This window comes from Filicampus tigris, chromosome 7 (assembly GCF_054856515.1).
Source record: "Filicampus tigris isolate MCC_2025a chromosome 7, RoL_Ftig_1.0, whole genome shotgun sequence".
NCBI lineage: Eukaryota > Metazoa > Chordata > Actinopteri > Syngnathiformes > Syngnathidae > Filicampus > Filicampus tigris.
This window is the reverse complement of record NC_141223.1, coordinates 23,582,165-23,597,500: the sequence shown is the minus strand read 5'-3', so window position 1 is coordinate 23,597,500 and position 15,336 is coordinate 23,582,165. Positions and strand designations below refer to the sequence as shown.

General features: G+C 41.8%; 1 protein-coding gene across 12 annotated transcripts; it reads left to right on the top strand.

Annotated features, from left to right (window-relative positions):
• Positions 1-154: 154 nt before the first annotated feature.
• Positions 155-12,890, top strand: LOC147145213 (uncharacterized). Of its 12 annotated transcripts, none has more exons than XM_086035447.1 (13): positions 155-461; positions 949-1,060; positions 1,243-1,272; positions 1,598-1,649; positions 2,386-2,564; positions 2,769-2,984; positions 5,565-5,711; positions 5,807-6,004; positions 8,011-8,212; positions 9,655-9,771; positions 12,179-12,248; positions 12,331-12,485; positions 12,659-12,890. In XM_086035447.1, the coding sequence occupies exons 3-13, from the start codon at positions 1,257-1,259 to the stop codon at positions 12,828-12,830; spliced, it is 1,524 nt and encodes a 507-aa protein (XP_085891573.1). In that variant the 5' UTR covers positions 155-461; positions 949-1,060; positions 1,243-1,256; the 3' UTR covers positions 12,831-12,890. The 12 variants fall into 12 exon arrangements, with proteins under 12 accessions (XP_085891573.1, XP_085891576.1, XP_085891575.1 ...); XM_086035450.1 differs by adding an exon at positions 1,457-1,476 and having other exon boundaries at positions 949-1,272; positions 1,604-1,649; XM_086035449.1 differs by adding an exon at positions 1,457-1,476 and having other exon boundaries at positions 949-1,272.
• The last annotated feature ends 2,446 nt before the right edge of the window (positions 12,891-15,336 follow it).

Below are 15,336 nucleotides of genomic sequence, written 5' to 3'. Positions count from 1 at the left end.
TTTTTAATCGTGGCGAGCCACAACATAACCAATTACTGTACTTTATTCATCATTTGCTGTGAAAACATACTCATTGTTACCCGAAGGTGAAATTATTTAAAATTAAGAAAATATAAAGTAATTATTAAAAATAAACGTGGTAGAGCTCGGTAAAAACGTAACTTCCTGCTCCCTTTGGTTTCCGGTATCAACTCACCAACTATAATGTGGCTGTGAAGATCTTATTTATTTATCGTGCGTGGACTTGTTAAAGTTTTTAAATAAGTTTCAAACCATATCAACACGCCTAGTTGTTTTGTGTACGGGCGTACAAATCTGGGTGGAAAGGGGGTTAAATTTTTCTCAATTCCAAGAGGAACCAACCCATTTGAAAAACACCCGAGGATCTTGTGGCTGCAAGCTGTTAAACGCACAAACTGGACCGAGGACATAATAAGGATGCAGTGCTCGTTTCATATCTGGTAAGTTATCGTGGCCATTTGGTTGAACTTTGTCTTGCAATGTTTAGTAAGTGGTCGGGAATTGTGGAATAATGGGAAGGCGTTTGATTAGGATCGATTGGTTATTAGTGACTAGAGCTTCGATGCACACTAGTTCCGTCTAATTTAAGTTTTTAATTCGTTGGCATTATTGTTTGTTTATACCTTAGCCCAGGGGTGTTGAACTCCGGTCCTCGAGGGCCTCTGTCCTGCCTGTTTTCCATCTCTCCCTGCTGCAACACACCTGTTTCAAATGATTAGCTCATCAGCAACTTCTGCAGGAACCTGATCCTGATCCCGATCGTTTGAATCAGGTGTGTTGGACGAGGAAACCTCTAAGACATGCAGGGGGGCGGCCCCCGAGGACTGGAGTTTGACACCCCTGCTTCCCCTGGGCACCCTCGAACACCTTAGCAACTTAAGAGGCTGGCGGGTGATGTTTGGCTCATGTGTGTCGTTCTTTTTACAGGTGAGCTGTCACTGGGCTACGAGAACCCTGATTTTGTGCCCTCTATTTTTCCTCACACAAAACAATTTCCTCACACAAAACAAAAGCATAACCCTGAGGCAAAGACTGAAAGGTAAAATAAGACCTAAGTAGTTATTTGAGTTGTATTGTTAAACTACTGACAGTATTGAGGAATGGATTGGAGATTGGAGATTTTACTGAATTTATTATTATATTAATAATAAGATACCATAGGAAAAAAACAGCGTCAAAGATTTTTGTTTGCCTCACCAAATCCACATGCTTTTGCTCCAGAGGAAGTCACCAGCATGAATCACAGTCCTTGTAAGTGGAGCTGATTTCCATTTTTCTGCATTGTGTGATGGTTCAACCATTTATTTAATGCCCTCTCCCCCCACTGCTGATCCCAACAGTCATTCTTTTCTCCCTCTTTACTCATATCCCTACTCTACGGATCCTAACGTCTGACCTCTCCTGTTCTCTACACACCTCGCCCTCTTCTCGTCAGTTCTCATACTCATCTTGCATGTAAGACTAAATGCACTCTTATGGTTCTATGCCCTAGTAGTATTTTGAAGCCTGTCACACTCACACTTTTTATTACAAGGTTGCAAACAATATGTGCTAACTGTTGTCTTTTCTGCGAAAGCTGAAGAGGACATGGCAGTCACGAAAACAGAGCAGGCTGATCTGAACCTGAGGTACACTTGGCTGAAAAAAAATCATGGAAGATTGTCAACAGCTATGGGCTGAAAATGAGGGATTGAAAAAAGATCTTTAAAAACAACTATATTTTCTTACACAAACATCAAATTCAACATGGTGCAACTGTTGTTTTTCACTGGAATTAAATATGTGCTCTTTGACTGGTTGTGTACTAAAATAGGTAGTGTAAAAATATTGATTGGGTTGGGATTATTTGTAGCTATGCAGCGTAATGATTCTTTGCAAGTTTAAAGGAGGATTTTGCCATTTTAAAGGGGGAAGTCAACCCAAACATATTTTTTCAGGAATACGCTCTATGCAAGCCCACTAGTTGAAACAAAGCATTTTGATAAATATTGAATTTGTGGAATGAGAGTTAATCCACCCGTTTTTAGCCATCTCTGGGGGCGGCCATTTTGTCACTTCTGTCGACTGAAAATGACATTACAACTACCCAGGGCTCAGCTAACGACCAATCACAGCTCAGCTTTAGAAAACAGGGGAGCTGTGCCGTAACCCCTAACCCCCTGAGATGGCTAAAAACGAGTGTATTTTGCTGCTTAACTTATATTCCACAAACGCAATATTAATCAGAATGCCGTGTTGCAACTAGTGGGCCTGCTGGGAACATTCTTGAAAAAATGTTTTGGGGTTGATTTCCACTTTAAAACTAGTATCGGCCGATTAATTGCAAACTATCCAAATTCTCATACCCACACTGTTTCTTTCCAGTGGTTGTGCTAACGATGCTCGAACCTACGATCTAGATGACTTGAAGAAACTGAGCGTAAATTATCTTAAGGACGAGCTCCAACGCCGCAGCCTGGACACCAGTGGCCTGAAGCCGGACCTGATGAAACGGCTCCTGGCTGCGCTGAAGGAGAATGTCTGTGCCAAGTCGTCGGGCAGAGGTGCAAAATGAAGTTGCGATTTTATTATGAAATTTTCCATGAAGAAGCTGGAAAAAACAAAACAAAACTGAAATTGGGTAATTGTGAGTGAGAATCACTGCTCTAATTGAAGGTCAAACTTATTGCCATTTACTGAGCAAAAAAAATGTGTTGTTTAAAAATTAGGGTGAATGGGCAACAAACTCAATGAATTTGTGCTGCTAGAGAAACACAAAGGCGGAGATTGGGCCGGCTACTATGAGGAAGAGGACACTAAGCCGGTGGTCAAATGCGAGCCGTGCCACAGCCAGCTGTTGTTCGACTCTGAGCAAAGCATGCCGGATTCGAACGCCAAGGCCAACCTTCCCAAAAGTACTGCCATCCCTGAGATAGTCGTCACACTTGAACCAGATGAAGAGCAACATGTTGACATCAAAGATGGGGGGTGACACTCACTTTCCAGATACATGCTGGTTTCTGAGTTTAAATTACCGTTTTATCTTTTTGGGGTTGTCAGGACAAGTTCAGATACCATCAAACGGTTATTAACAACAATACTGTAGCTGAGAAGTGAAGTGTAGTTATTAATCAGACACTGAAAGACAAAAAGCTTCCTCGGTTTATGACAGTCCAGACGTGAGGTTTTGGAGGTACGAACAGTGCCCAATGAACTAGATTACGAGGTGCATTTTTAATAAATGATAAAAGGTACCAGCGAAAAAACAAATCTTTGAAATAGGCTGGATACACACAAAAGGATTTTTCCAATCTTAAATATTATTATTTTTTTTTATCTTCACACATCCCATGCGTACATTTTTTTGTAACCCTTTTGATCATACTGTGTGTGGGTTGCTCAGATAATCTCAACACAGCTCCCCACACATAAAAAGTTTCTCATCCACCACCGGTCAAGAATCCAGTTCTCCAAGGGAAAGCTCTCACCTGATCACAAACACAAAGACAACCAGGATCTTCGGGGTATGCGCCGATGCATGCTGAGTGTTTCCGAAGAGGACCGGAGCCGTAAATGTTGTAAAGTGGCGACGTCGCCAAGGAAATACTTGCATTGGAAAATACTTCCTGCCATCTGGGGACCCCGCTTTTATACAAAAAAATGACATCGGGTAGGCCACCTACCTACACAGCCCCTAAGGTGACATGGAAGAAAAAAAAACACACTTTGTGTTCCCTCGCCCAAAACTTTGTGTTTTCTCGTAATCATTGCGAAATAATGCAACGCACCAATAATTACAATCTTTCATTTAAAAGTGCATGTAACCAACAAATAATGTTAAACGGTAGTAGTAGTAAATAGTCACACAAGTGCAAAATTAAAGGGACGGTGGGGCCGGGATGGCCATGTTTTCACTAACAAGTTCATTTGATATATTTTTTGATCAGGAAAATGAAGAGTTGTCATCTTCTATTTTATCAATAAATTTGGGATTTTAGGAAAGAAGTGACTCCATGAATAACGCCCCTTGTTAATGAGGAGAATGGCTGCACGCCATAGCGTTCTATCCCTGTTCGGCCGGAGTCACGGGAGTAACCGATTCCAAACTCCATTGAAAATCATTGTACTTTCATTGCTCATAAGGTCCAAAAACGGCGATCAATTGGCACCAAAATTTATGTGGACATCTCTACTAATGCCCACTTCAACATATCAAAAGGATTAACCTCTCTGTGGCTGATTTATATGAGAATGAGGAAATGTGGAAGTGAGCAGAGCTACATAGGCTGGGACCAGTGCACACTGCTTATTTGCTTAAAAAAACAACAACAAAAAAAACACCACTGCTTCTTTGCCGATCACGGTTAGGACGAGCGAGGCATTTAACACCAGTCAGGATATTTACAGATACTGAAGTGGAAATAAGTGGACGTGCACATTTATTTGGATGAGGAATGGTCACAGTTTTTCAACCGACAACACGCCATGGAAAGTAACAGCCGAAACGGTACGTTCCAATGTGGCCACACTCGGCTGTGCAGTCAGCCTCCTTGCTGGAACTTTTTGTTCGCTGAACATTGACGTATGCTGGCGGCTGCAAGCGGTGTCGGACAACGCACGCGACTGCTTGGGAGGCAACCCCGCGACATGAAGACGCAGGCTCATGATCACCTCCACACGCTGCGCGGACAGTACGGAGCTAATGATGTTGTGCTGACGCCTTTTGTTTTAACGGCCTGAAGCTAGTTCTTGCTATTAGCCATCCTGTTATCCTACCTTTAACTGGGGAGGGAAGGGGGTGGTGGTATAAAGCTCCAATCTGCCCGCCCTGCTGCTCGCTGCAAGCCGCCATCTCCCTCCTGGCAGTTGACGAGTTTAGCGTCGCTAAATGTCCGAAATATAAACCAGTCAGGGTTCGTGTGCACATTCATGCTCTTGTCCGCTTCAGCTTGTGAAAGTGGAGGAGCAATCGCCACAGTATTTTTGATTTTGTGGAGGTGATCATGATGACATCACGTTTTATGTCAATAAATCCAAACTATTGTGCAGAACACTTTTATACTTTCACAGGTTGAAGTGGACAAGAGTAGTAAAATGCATTGGCATTTTGGTGGCGATCGGTCGCCGTTTTAGACAACGGAGCTGACAAAGCGAGCAATATTACCACGCTTGGCTCCCTCCCGTGACGTGGACAGCTGAGACCGAAAACATAACATGAGCCACGCCCCAAAAAGAGGCGGGGAAATTTCTGTAAACCTAATCACAAAAAAAGCCTTTAAATCACTACAGAGTATTTTGAGGTGGGCATTTTAGTACTAATGTCATTTTTACATGCAAATCTATTATACAAGTGCCAATGTTAAGCTCACCCAAGCGTCACTTTAAGTTGACTTGACATGAAGAAGCGGAAAAACAAATGAAATTGAGTAATTGTGAGTGGAAATCACTTCTCTAAATTGAAGTTTAAAAGTATAGCCATTTACTGAGCAAAAAAAAAATGTGCAATGAAAAAATGAGGGTTAATGACCAGCAAACTCATCAATGTACTGTATTTGCGTTGCTAGAGAAAGACAAAGGCAGAGAATGGTGCGACTACTACGAGGAAGAGGACACTAAGCCGGTGGTCAAATGCGAGCCGTGCCACAGCCAGCCGGTGTTCGACTCCGAGCACAGCGTGCTGGATATGAACGCCAACGCCAACCTTCCCAAACGTACAGCCATCGCTGAGATAGTTGTCACACTTGAACCATGATGAGAAAATTAGGGTGAATGACCAGCAAACTCATCAATGTATTTGTGCTGCTAGAGAAAGACAAAGGCAGAGATTGGTGCGACTACTTTGAGGAAGAGGAGACTAAGCCAGAGGTCAAATGTGAGCCGTGCGACAGCCAGCCGGTGTTCAACTCAACCGACTTGAACGCCAACCGTTCCAAAACGACCGCCATTGCTGAGATAGTCGTTACACTTGAACCAGACGAAGACGAACATGTTGACATCAAACAAGGTGAGTGACGGTTAAATTGCAGACACACCCTGGTTTATTTTCAGTTTAATTCACCGTTTTCTCTTTTTGGCCTTGTCAAGACATGTTCAGATGCCATAAAACTGTTATTAAAAGCAAGATAGATGAAAAGTCAAGTGTAGTTATCAACAATGAATTAATTGGAGGGCAACCAGTTTCTGCTTGAATTACTGGGCAGTTTGACTGTCCAGACATGAGGTTTTAGTTACGAACATTGAAGTAGATTGCAAGGCATTTTTTAAATGAGAAAAGGTGGCACAGACAAAATACAAATCTTTGAATTAGTTAATAGTGAACCGCAAATGTTAGGGGTGTAACGGTACACTCAGGTGTATAAATACGTTTCTGTATGGCATGTTCGGTTCGGTCCACTTGCGTTCGGTTCGGTCCACTTATTAGCGCGAGTTTACGCACGGACGCTGACTGTTTGCATGCAGGAGACGAGAGTGGCGGCACAAAAGAGAGAGCCAGAAAAGAGCCAGAGCTCGAAGGTGCCCGCGTAAACTGCGGTCTCCTGTTTGGGAACATTCTGGCTTTCCTGTTCCCCATCGCCGATGGGGAAAGGTGCGTGGATAAGTCCAAACATGAAATCGGTTAAGTTGCGGCTAGCACGTCTAACGTGCACGGCATCATCCGACTGTGAATGTTTATTAGACGAGGAAGCAAGCAGTCTTTTTAGCCCAAAACGTCAAACTTAAATAGCGAGATTTATCATATTGTAGCGTCTTCCAGGAACACGCTGTCAGACGTAGTTTAATTATCACGTTTTATTTACAACTGCTCGCGCTCTTCTTTCTCCGCTGCTCTACTCGCTTGCCTTACGATGCATTCATGAACCTCGGAAACATCATAACCCAGCAACACACAAATCCGACCACAACACAGATAACCCAATTCTTTACAATATGCTGTTGAACAGTCAAAGATTTCAATGCCTAAAAAGTGTATACAATTTCATAAAGACTTTTTAAAGTTACTGTACTTTTTTCATTATAAAAAGAGTTTTAATATAGTTAGCAATAATTGTAATGGTTATTGTATGTATTTTTTTTTTTAATCACAAAAAGTGAATACATGTACTGCAATGACAACTTGTCTTTAACTTGAATACTTAGATGTGTCATAGGCTGTTGCTGCTGAGTGTTTAAAGATTCCAGTGTCTTAATAATTTACAAAATTAAGAGATCTTTATTGTTAGTGTATTTTTTATTCTGGGGTAATTTCTTAGAATATCACCCGAATGGTTCGCGTTTATTTATTTTTTTTCTAAAAAATGTACCATTTACTTGTCATCTTTTCAAAATAAACATATTTGAAAAAAAAAAAAAGGGGGGGTTTGTATAACATATACCGAACCGAAGTTTCCAAATAAAAGAACCGAATCGAAATATGATTTAGCGTACTGTTACACCCCTAGCAAATATGCATGGAATTTCTGTATATTTGAGACAGAGCTTCCCTGTTTGGACCAAGGTTATTATAGTTCACGAAAACTGACGAAACCACTAAAACTGAAAAAACATTTTCATCAATTAAATGAAATAAAAAGGAAAATAGATTTTACGTTTAGAAAACTAACGATAATTTTAGCGAAAATGTCCTTCGCTTTTGTCTTTGTATTTCTGTATTGCTGTACGTCCGTTGCCCGTACAGAAGAATGAAGGTCAAATGGTCATTTGAGAATTGTAGTTTGCCTTATTACACAATATTTAGTGGCCTTTTTGTTTTATCTTGCACTCTACAAACACTCCATATGTTTAAATATTTAAAAACAAAAACTAGATCTAAAAAAAACTAAACTAAAACAAAGCATTTATGAAAAAAATAAAAACAAGCTCTAAAAATTGCCAGTAAGTTGCCTACAACTAACTGAATTAAAAAAGAAACTCAAAATGAAATAAAAACTATCTATAATGAAAAATAGCAAACTATTATAACACTGATTGTGACACAGGTCAACAAATGGCATTCATTGTCCTTCATTACAGAAATGAAAGAGGAGACCAAATTGGAGGGTGCCCTGGTGGCAGTCGGCAGTGCTGGGTGGGCAGAGCCGAATTGCGGGCATGATGGCAGCAGTCTGGCCATGCAGCTGAAAGCGGAGTCTGAGAGAAGCGGACCCTACGGTCGAAAGCGAACGCATGAGGAGAGCAGGGACTACAATGACTATGAACACTGCGAGGAGCAGAGGTATGCATTCAATAATTGTCCAAAAGTGAATGTCTGAAGAGGAGGTTAAATGGACAGTTCTTTCAGCCTGTGGAAACTCCATAAAAACAAATGGATTTGTTTTTTTTTTTTAATTTAGAAACTTTTTTTTAACCCATTTAAACTTTGCAGGGTTGTTAGAAGATTTAGAAAACATTAGCGGTCGCATGTTTTTTTGTGGGTTTCGTCTTTTTTTTTTTTTTTCTTTTTTTTAAATATTCTGTGATGTCCTGTTATCAGGTTTTCAAAATATTTTATGTTGGAAATGGCCAGGATGCCCTTTTTCTAGATTTTCTAGTTAGTCCAAAATGCCTGGCAGATGAGACGGCTGCATTTCTCATTAACATTCGAAATTTTCCCTTCATTTGCATATCGTTTTTGTGCGACGGAATCCTTGTACTGTCAAAATGACAACTTTACAGGAAGTAAAAAAAAAATGCCAGCTTGTTTGAGTTCCCAGGCACTACTTCATTCAAGTTGTATCATGCTGTAGCGTATATTGCTATTGCACACTCACGTCAACATATACCTAAAACAATACATTCAATCGCTAATTTAACACTGGCATTGATTTAAGATGGCCGGCGGGACCCGACTACTTCAAAGTTTGCAATCATGTGAAGCCCCCACCGTACAAAAAGCCTTTGAAAACGCCACAAAAGCAAATGTCTGCCCTACAACATCTTCACAAACGCCTTCTTAAAGTTCTCAATGAGCCAACTAACCCTGTCTATTAATATTGTAAATGGGCTGTCACTTATATAGCGCTTTTCTACCTTGGGTACTCAAAGCGCTTTACACTGTACCTCAGCCATCTACTGATGACGCAGCATCAGGAACAACTGGGGGAAAAAGTATCTTGTTCAAGGATACTTCAACATGGTCACCATGGCCGGGGATCGAACCCACAACCTCCGGGATGGGAAACGACCACTCTACCACTGAGCCATGCCACCCCAATATTAATATGAAACGGAGACTTACCTCTGTCACACAATGATCCATCTGCAATGAAGCATCTCAGGGATTGGTTTTAAACAAATAATCCAACTTAATCCAGTGAACATTATTATTGTCACTCGTTATTGTCTTAAAAAAAACAAAAAAAACACACCCAGATGTTAAATAGGTGCCAGTTTCGCCACACAGCTTCTGCAGAATGAGGAACATTTTTGCAACACTTCTCAAGCGTAAGTTGCGTTCAAGAGCGGCAGTGTATTTGTATTTGCTATATTTACCTCTTTAAATTGGCTAAATAGTGTAAAAATTACAGACAAAGTGGGGACGGACCATTGGTATCGGTTTGTGGGGGAAAAAATGAATTTGACCATTTGTCCATACGAGGATTCCGCCGGACACAGACGATATGGAAAACATCTTTGCACTGATTGTACCACTTATCACAGTCCACTTGCATCCTGTAGGATACCAACAAGAATGCCAGAAATTTTACCATTCATGTTTGACCCAGAGTCTGAAGAGGAGAATGAAGGAGAGCAACAACAATCTCAAACACGTACAACGATGGACGTTTCAGAATGGTGATACAATTTTAGCCTACTTAACCCATCAAACAAGTTTGATAAAATGCTTGCAGCCAGATTTGGGCATTTTATACAAAAAATTGCCTGTCCATTTATCGCCATCTGTCTGCAGCCTTGGTACTAGGGCTGAACAATTTTAGGAAAAAAATGAATTGTGATTTTTCTGACTGATATTGCGATTTCGATTTAATTTGCGATTTTCTTGAAATCAAGCTTCAGTGGAATAGCCACATTGTACAGTAACATTTACAAACATGACACAAAATGCCATTACACCATCAAAAACATTGAAAGCTATTACTCTAATAATGCAAGGACACTAAAGAGGTTTTGCGAGGGAGGCAGTCCTTTTTCAAGTTTTTAAAAATGGTTCAAGTAAAGTATTACTGTACTACTTGCCGTCAAGTATAAATATGCATTTATGTGCAATTGTGTGTATAAAACTCATTTTTTTGACCCCAAAATGTTTTACATTTTGTGCTAATGTTCCTTGTACATAAGTCAATATTTTTCCCATATTTTTGCTAGAGACTTAACTGCTTCAAACAGAGACTGGGGGCTTAGCGGTATGCCTTGAAATACATATTATTTGAATCTTTTGGTGCTAACAGTAATGGTGAGTGTAAAAATCACGTGAATCACGTTGGCGAGTTCCGGCCGGTGTTGGAGCGTGTGATAAATTGCTAATGTAGCCCTTGCCTTATTTTTTGTCTAGATGCGTGCTGAATGTAATACAGTACAACACTTCTGTTCATAGCTGCTGGATCTCCACCCTTACGCGGTTCTAGTCAGGCGTCAGTAAAAAGTCTACTGTACACCTAAGCACTTATTTTGCTATTCTCAACTCTGCATTTCACTTTAGCGATTAGCACACTTAGCGACCGCTCATTCGTCTCTGCGGTGAAAACGCTACTTGTTAGTGGGGTCGTTTATTTGTCACAACGGAGGAGATGATGCGCAGCACGCAGCTCGTTGCTGCTTTGCACGGATTTACATATAGTCTATCTTAGTGCTTAGCATTCGAGCGGCCACGAACGAAATGACTTCTGGGAGTACGGGCGACAGCATGTTGTAGTAGGACGCTTTTTTTTTTAACCAGTTCAGCGCTGTACCTGCCCACAGTAGCATGCCAATAATGGTCAGTGAGGGGAATAAATGCCATATAAAGAAACTGCGTCTTTGGCGATCTCGAAATCGCGTTGTCTGAGATTGCGATTTCGGTCCCAAAACGATAAATCGTTCAGCCCTACTGGGTACCCTTCCGCCGTTTGTCTCTCCGCCTTTTTGTCAAGCCGGATGAAATGGCAATCGCCTATCGGTCGGTCCGTCATTTTAAATGAGCTTCTGTTTCAACATGATCAGTCCACATTCACTATAATAGCAGCAGAGGAACTTGAAAATTCTTGTTGATCATCCTAAAGGCTTCTTTATACTCCCGCGTACGGGCGGGCGACAACTGCTTCAATGAATCACGTGACCGATGCGTTGTGCCGTGTGGCAGGTCTGCAACATGTCTGCAACACATGCCGCACACGTCAGAAATTGTTGCTGCTCGTACGACACTCCGCGCATTCTCTCTCGTGATTGGTCCGTTATGTCACATGCTGCAATGATGTACAGTTTTCCCTGGCCACAAACCATTCGCGGCACTTATGAACTCATAAGGGCATGTCATTTGAAAACTGTAGAGTCACCTAATATTATAATGATCGTTCCTCCTTGCAAAGTTACTGTGGGAGGGTGTGTAATATGTTAAAATATACTTGGTGTTTTTCATAACATCGCATACATAACTGTATGCAGTGCTGTATATGTGAGCATTAGACTAGAATAGATAGCTTTATTGTCATCGTACCACAATGTGCAATCAAACAGAACAGCCACAACCTGTCCAAGAGACAGAAAACAATGACCAACACGGGGATACAGAATGGGAAGCCTGCCCGCTTGCCTTTTATAGTGCACTGATTTCTCAAATGAAATGAAAAAACAGCCCCAGTCTCAACTCCTGTAAGGGGGGTGCAAAGTATGGATTTGGCGGGAAAAAAATCAGCAAACAGGCACACAAAACCGTAACTCCACACAATACCTGCATATGTGGAAGATTGGGTAGGGGAGTATTGTGCAGGGGGGCATAACAGCCCAGATGCACTGAGCAGACGATCGCAACTATACAGGCGTCCGCCACCTTCACAGCTGCACTGCCAACAGACGAAGCTGACTCGTCATGTGTGTGCATGTGTATTGGCCATGAGAAGCTGTGTTGTATGACTGCTTTGTCATTTACAAAGATAAAAATATTTACTTTCATATAGTGAAGCTGGTTTGTTTTTTATATCAAAGTGTGTCTGTTGCTAACATGTGTTTCATTGGTGGCTGGCAAACAAAATACCTTTTACTACAGGTGCACCTGTGGGAATTGCTCTACAATGCAGACAGAGGTGGAAAATGTGTGCTGCAGGGAGACGCCAATGGTAAACCACTGCACTGCCACACTGAGTGATAAGTGTTACGTTTTGGTAAAGTAATATGTTTTTATAACCTATGACTGCACAGGTTGCCAGAAGAATGGAAGAAACAGATCCACCAGTGGACTGCATGACTTGCCACCCAGGATTTGTTCCAGTCTGCTTGAATATATATTCTCTGCAAAATGCCTTGAATATTTATCAAGCAGATTATGGGAATTTGCAAATTAGAGGCTATGAAAAGTAAGTGAGATGAAAGAATGTCTGCCCTACGATGTCAGAATATTCAATCATATTGAACAAGTTTAGACACTATTTTGTTTTATGAAAGTCAGTCACCAATAAGAGCCATTTTGAAATAAGTTGACGTTTGGTCATAGTACATGAACAACTACTGGTATATCCTCTGCTGACAGCCGTTTCAGGACCTTGGCATACAGGTCATTCGTCAGCTGGTGCTGGGGATATCTTGGAAGGAAGGTTCGTGTTGTTATTCCCTCTTGTGTGGTCCAACGCATCCACAGTGAGTTCCAGTTGCGGCAGGCCAGTTTGTTGGATTCAAACCTCCTCTCCCCAACTAAAGCATGAAATAGCGGTGTGTGTTCATGTTGAGATTACAGGTCAAATAAAATGTAAGTAGGCTCTGCATGTTCATGTTCATTACATTTTTTTTATATATTAATAAATATTTTTTTAAACTGATGGTCTTATGATATGTTGGTGTGTTTTTACTGGTGTGCAGCCACACGGCAAGATCGATACATCACACACGAACCACAATCATTCACCGACACTAGCACGTCAGACAGAAAATCTCGCGAAACACGTCGAGATTAAACGAGATTTTGGAGTAAACAAACATGGCGGATGAAAAGGCAGAAGGGGTCTCAGGTCGTGACTTGACGGTGCCGCTAGTTTGCAAAATATTTTTAGTGGAAAAAAAGGGACAAAAAGAAAAGACGTTGGGCTCTTGTTGCACCATGACTTTTTATTTTCGATTTCCACCTGGCTTTCTGATTGGCTGTACGTCACAGTCATCCAGCTGTGTTCTTGTTTCTCCTAGGGGCACAGCACACATGGTGCAAAGTCTGACCAAAAAAAGACAACATGTTGAATATCCCCGATTTGAGGTCGGAGCGGCCAAGATCAGGCTGCACAAACCACACATGGCAGGATTATCTTTGTAGAAGTAGCGGGGACAAGGGAGTGGTCGCCCCCAGGGCCCAGAAGCTCACAGGGCCCATGATAGGTCGCCGTTTTGTAGGATGCGTTCATGTATAATCGTAAATTTGTATAGTATAATGATAAAATGCGCTGCGTGGCACCCCTACACCAGTGGCCCACAATCTTTTTTCTGCCACAGACCAGTTCGCCCCCGTCTGTCCTGATATCTGCGCTGCGCCCCTGCTTTGGAGCCATTACGAGAGTCGGCCCCGACCTACATTGTTGGGAGGGGAGATTCGGGACTAAAATCGGTTTATCCTGGCGTGTGAACCAGGCTTAAGCGCTGGCTGCATAGCACAGTTCAAGGCGTGGCTCAACGTGGGGTGGACGTAAACGTTTGACTCCGCCCACATGAATTCACAATATGAATTGTGACAAAGTGACTAATTTTTCCTTTTTTGTTAAACATTACTTTGGCGACTTTAATGCTGACCCGTTTTATGACGTCACGCTTTTTAAAACACGTAATTTCACACTGAAATTTACAAACTGACAGAAAACCAAATACTAATCTCAATCATACAGGGAGCGCGCATTCTACACATTCCACTCAGAACCACCATCAACTCCCCGTTTTAGAGCTTTCGTGGCTCTACAACCCTCTATTCACACAGAATGGACGTTACATGGCCGGATTCAACCACTTCCGTCAAACAGTTCATAGCTCCGCCCCGACTGACTGAGGGTTGAGTTTGTAATTTTCGAAATTCAATAAAGTGCTAAAAAGTAAACATGACGTCATAACACTGCGCATCATTAAAACCACCAACCAAATAGTTTCACAAAGGCCCAATCCCAGGGTTGACAGGTATGTAAACCGAAGCATATTACCCACAATTCATTGAGGATTTGACCACAATAGCGGGAAATTGATGACATTTGGTGGAATTCCTGTATCTGTGCGGAAAAAATATTCTCGTTAAGTCTAAATATCCGATTATTGCAGTTTATCATTCGTATCCAGTATGTGATTTCTTCGTATTTTGTCCTAGTTTAGTTGCCGTACTACCTTCTACGCATGGGCCGAAAATCGTGCAGAGCCAGATGAGCCATAGTTCCCATCGACTGGAAGGCCGAGTCCAAATTTTACTTTATTACTACTTTGCGGAAGTTTGAATATAATTTTAAACAGAATATTGACAAAACAGCAACCCGTGCCTTCATGCTCGCGCTTTGTCTTAGTGGGAGCAGAAGTCGATAACGTCACACGCAGTGTCCCAATTTGCAATATTTGTATACTTGTGGAACCTGCGCTCTCTAACCCTTCGTGAACTTCGACGAGGCGCTTGGAATCAGTGTGGGCGGAGACAAACGTTTAGGTCCACCCTACGTTGAGCCACAACTCGAACTAAGCTCTGCAGCCGAGGCTGCTGTCTTTTGTTAGCTGCAAGATACTCATCGAGACTAGCGGAGGAGGTAGGTGGGTCTCGATTTAAATTCTGCAATTCGTCGCGTTTTATTTCCAACCACGCAATGTATAACTTGCATGCAAAACCCATGAACGTTAGGTGAACGTTTCACCTTGCGCTCAATGCGTAGTAGTGAAGCTTCATGCTTGTATTCAGCTTGGTAGCTAATATCACAGACGAGAAAACCCGAAAACGATAAACACGTGGACTCAAACCAGTGTAAGTAGCAGTTTTGTTTTGTAATTGTTGTAACTAACCTGGTAGGTCGAAGTTAACCCAATTTTGTTTCCCGTTTTCATTATTTGCGGCCATCTAGCTAAACTGTAATTGTTAGCCCACGTTCCACTATGGCATCCTTCAGTTCAGCTCACCACTGTAAAAACTTTTCAATGTCTCATCACTGCGCTTTTTCTTTGCAGCCTTTGTACTGCACACACACACACACGTCAAACGCAATGAGT

Bases quoted from the DNA above. Each gene is read 5' to 3' on its own strand.
- LOC147145213 (XM_086035442.1), top strand. From the start codon at position 927: ATGTGTGTCGTTCTTTTTACAGGTGAGCTGTCACTGGGCTACGAGAAC. The intron at 1,477-1,597 runs GTAAGACTAAAT...TTTCTGCGAAAG, and splicing joins TTCTCATACTCATCTTGCAT to CTGAAGAGGACATGGCAGTC. The intron at 9,772-12,178 runs GTGATACAATTT...CTTTTACTACAG, and splicing joins ACGATGGACGTTTCAGAATG to GTGCACCTGTGGGAATTGCT.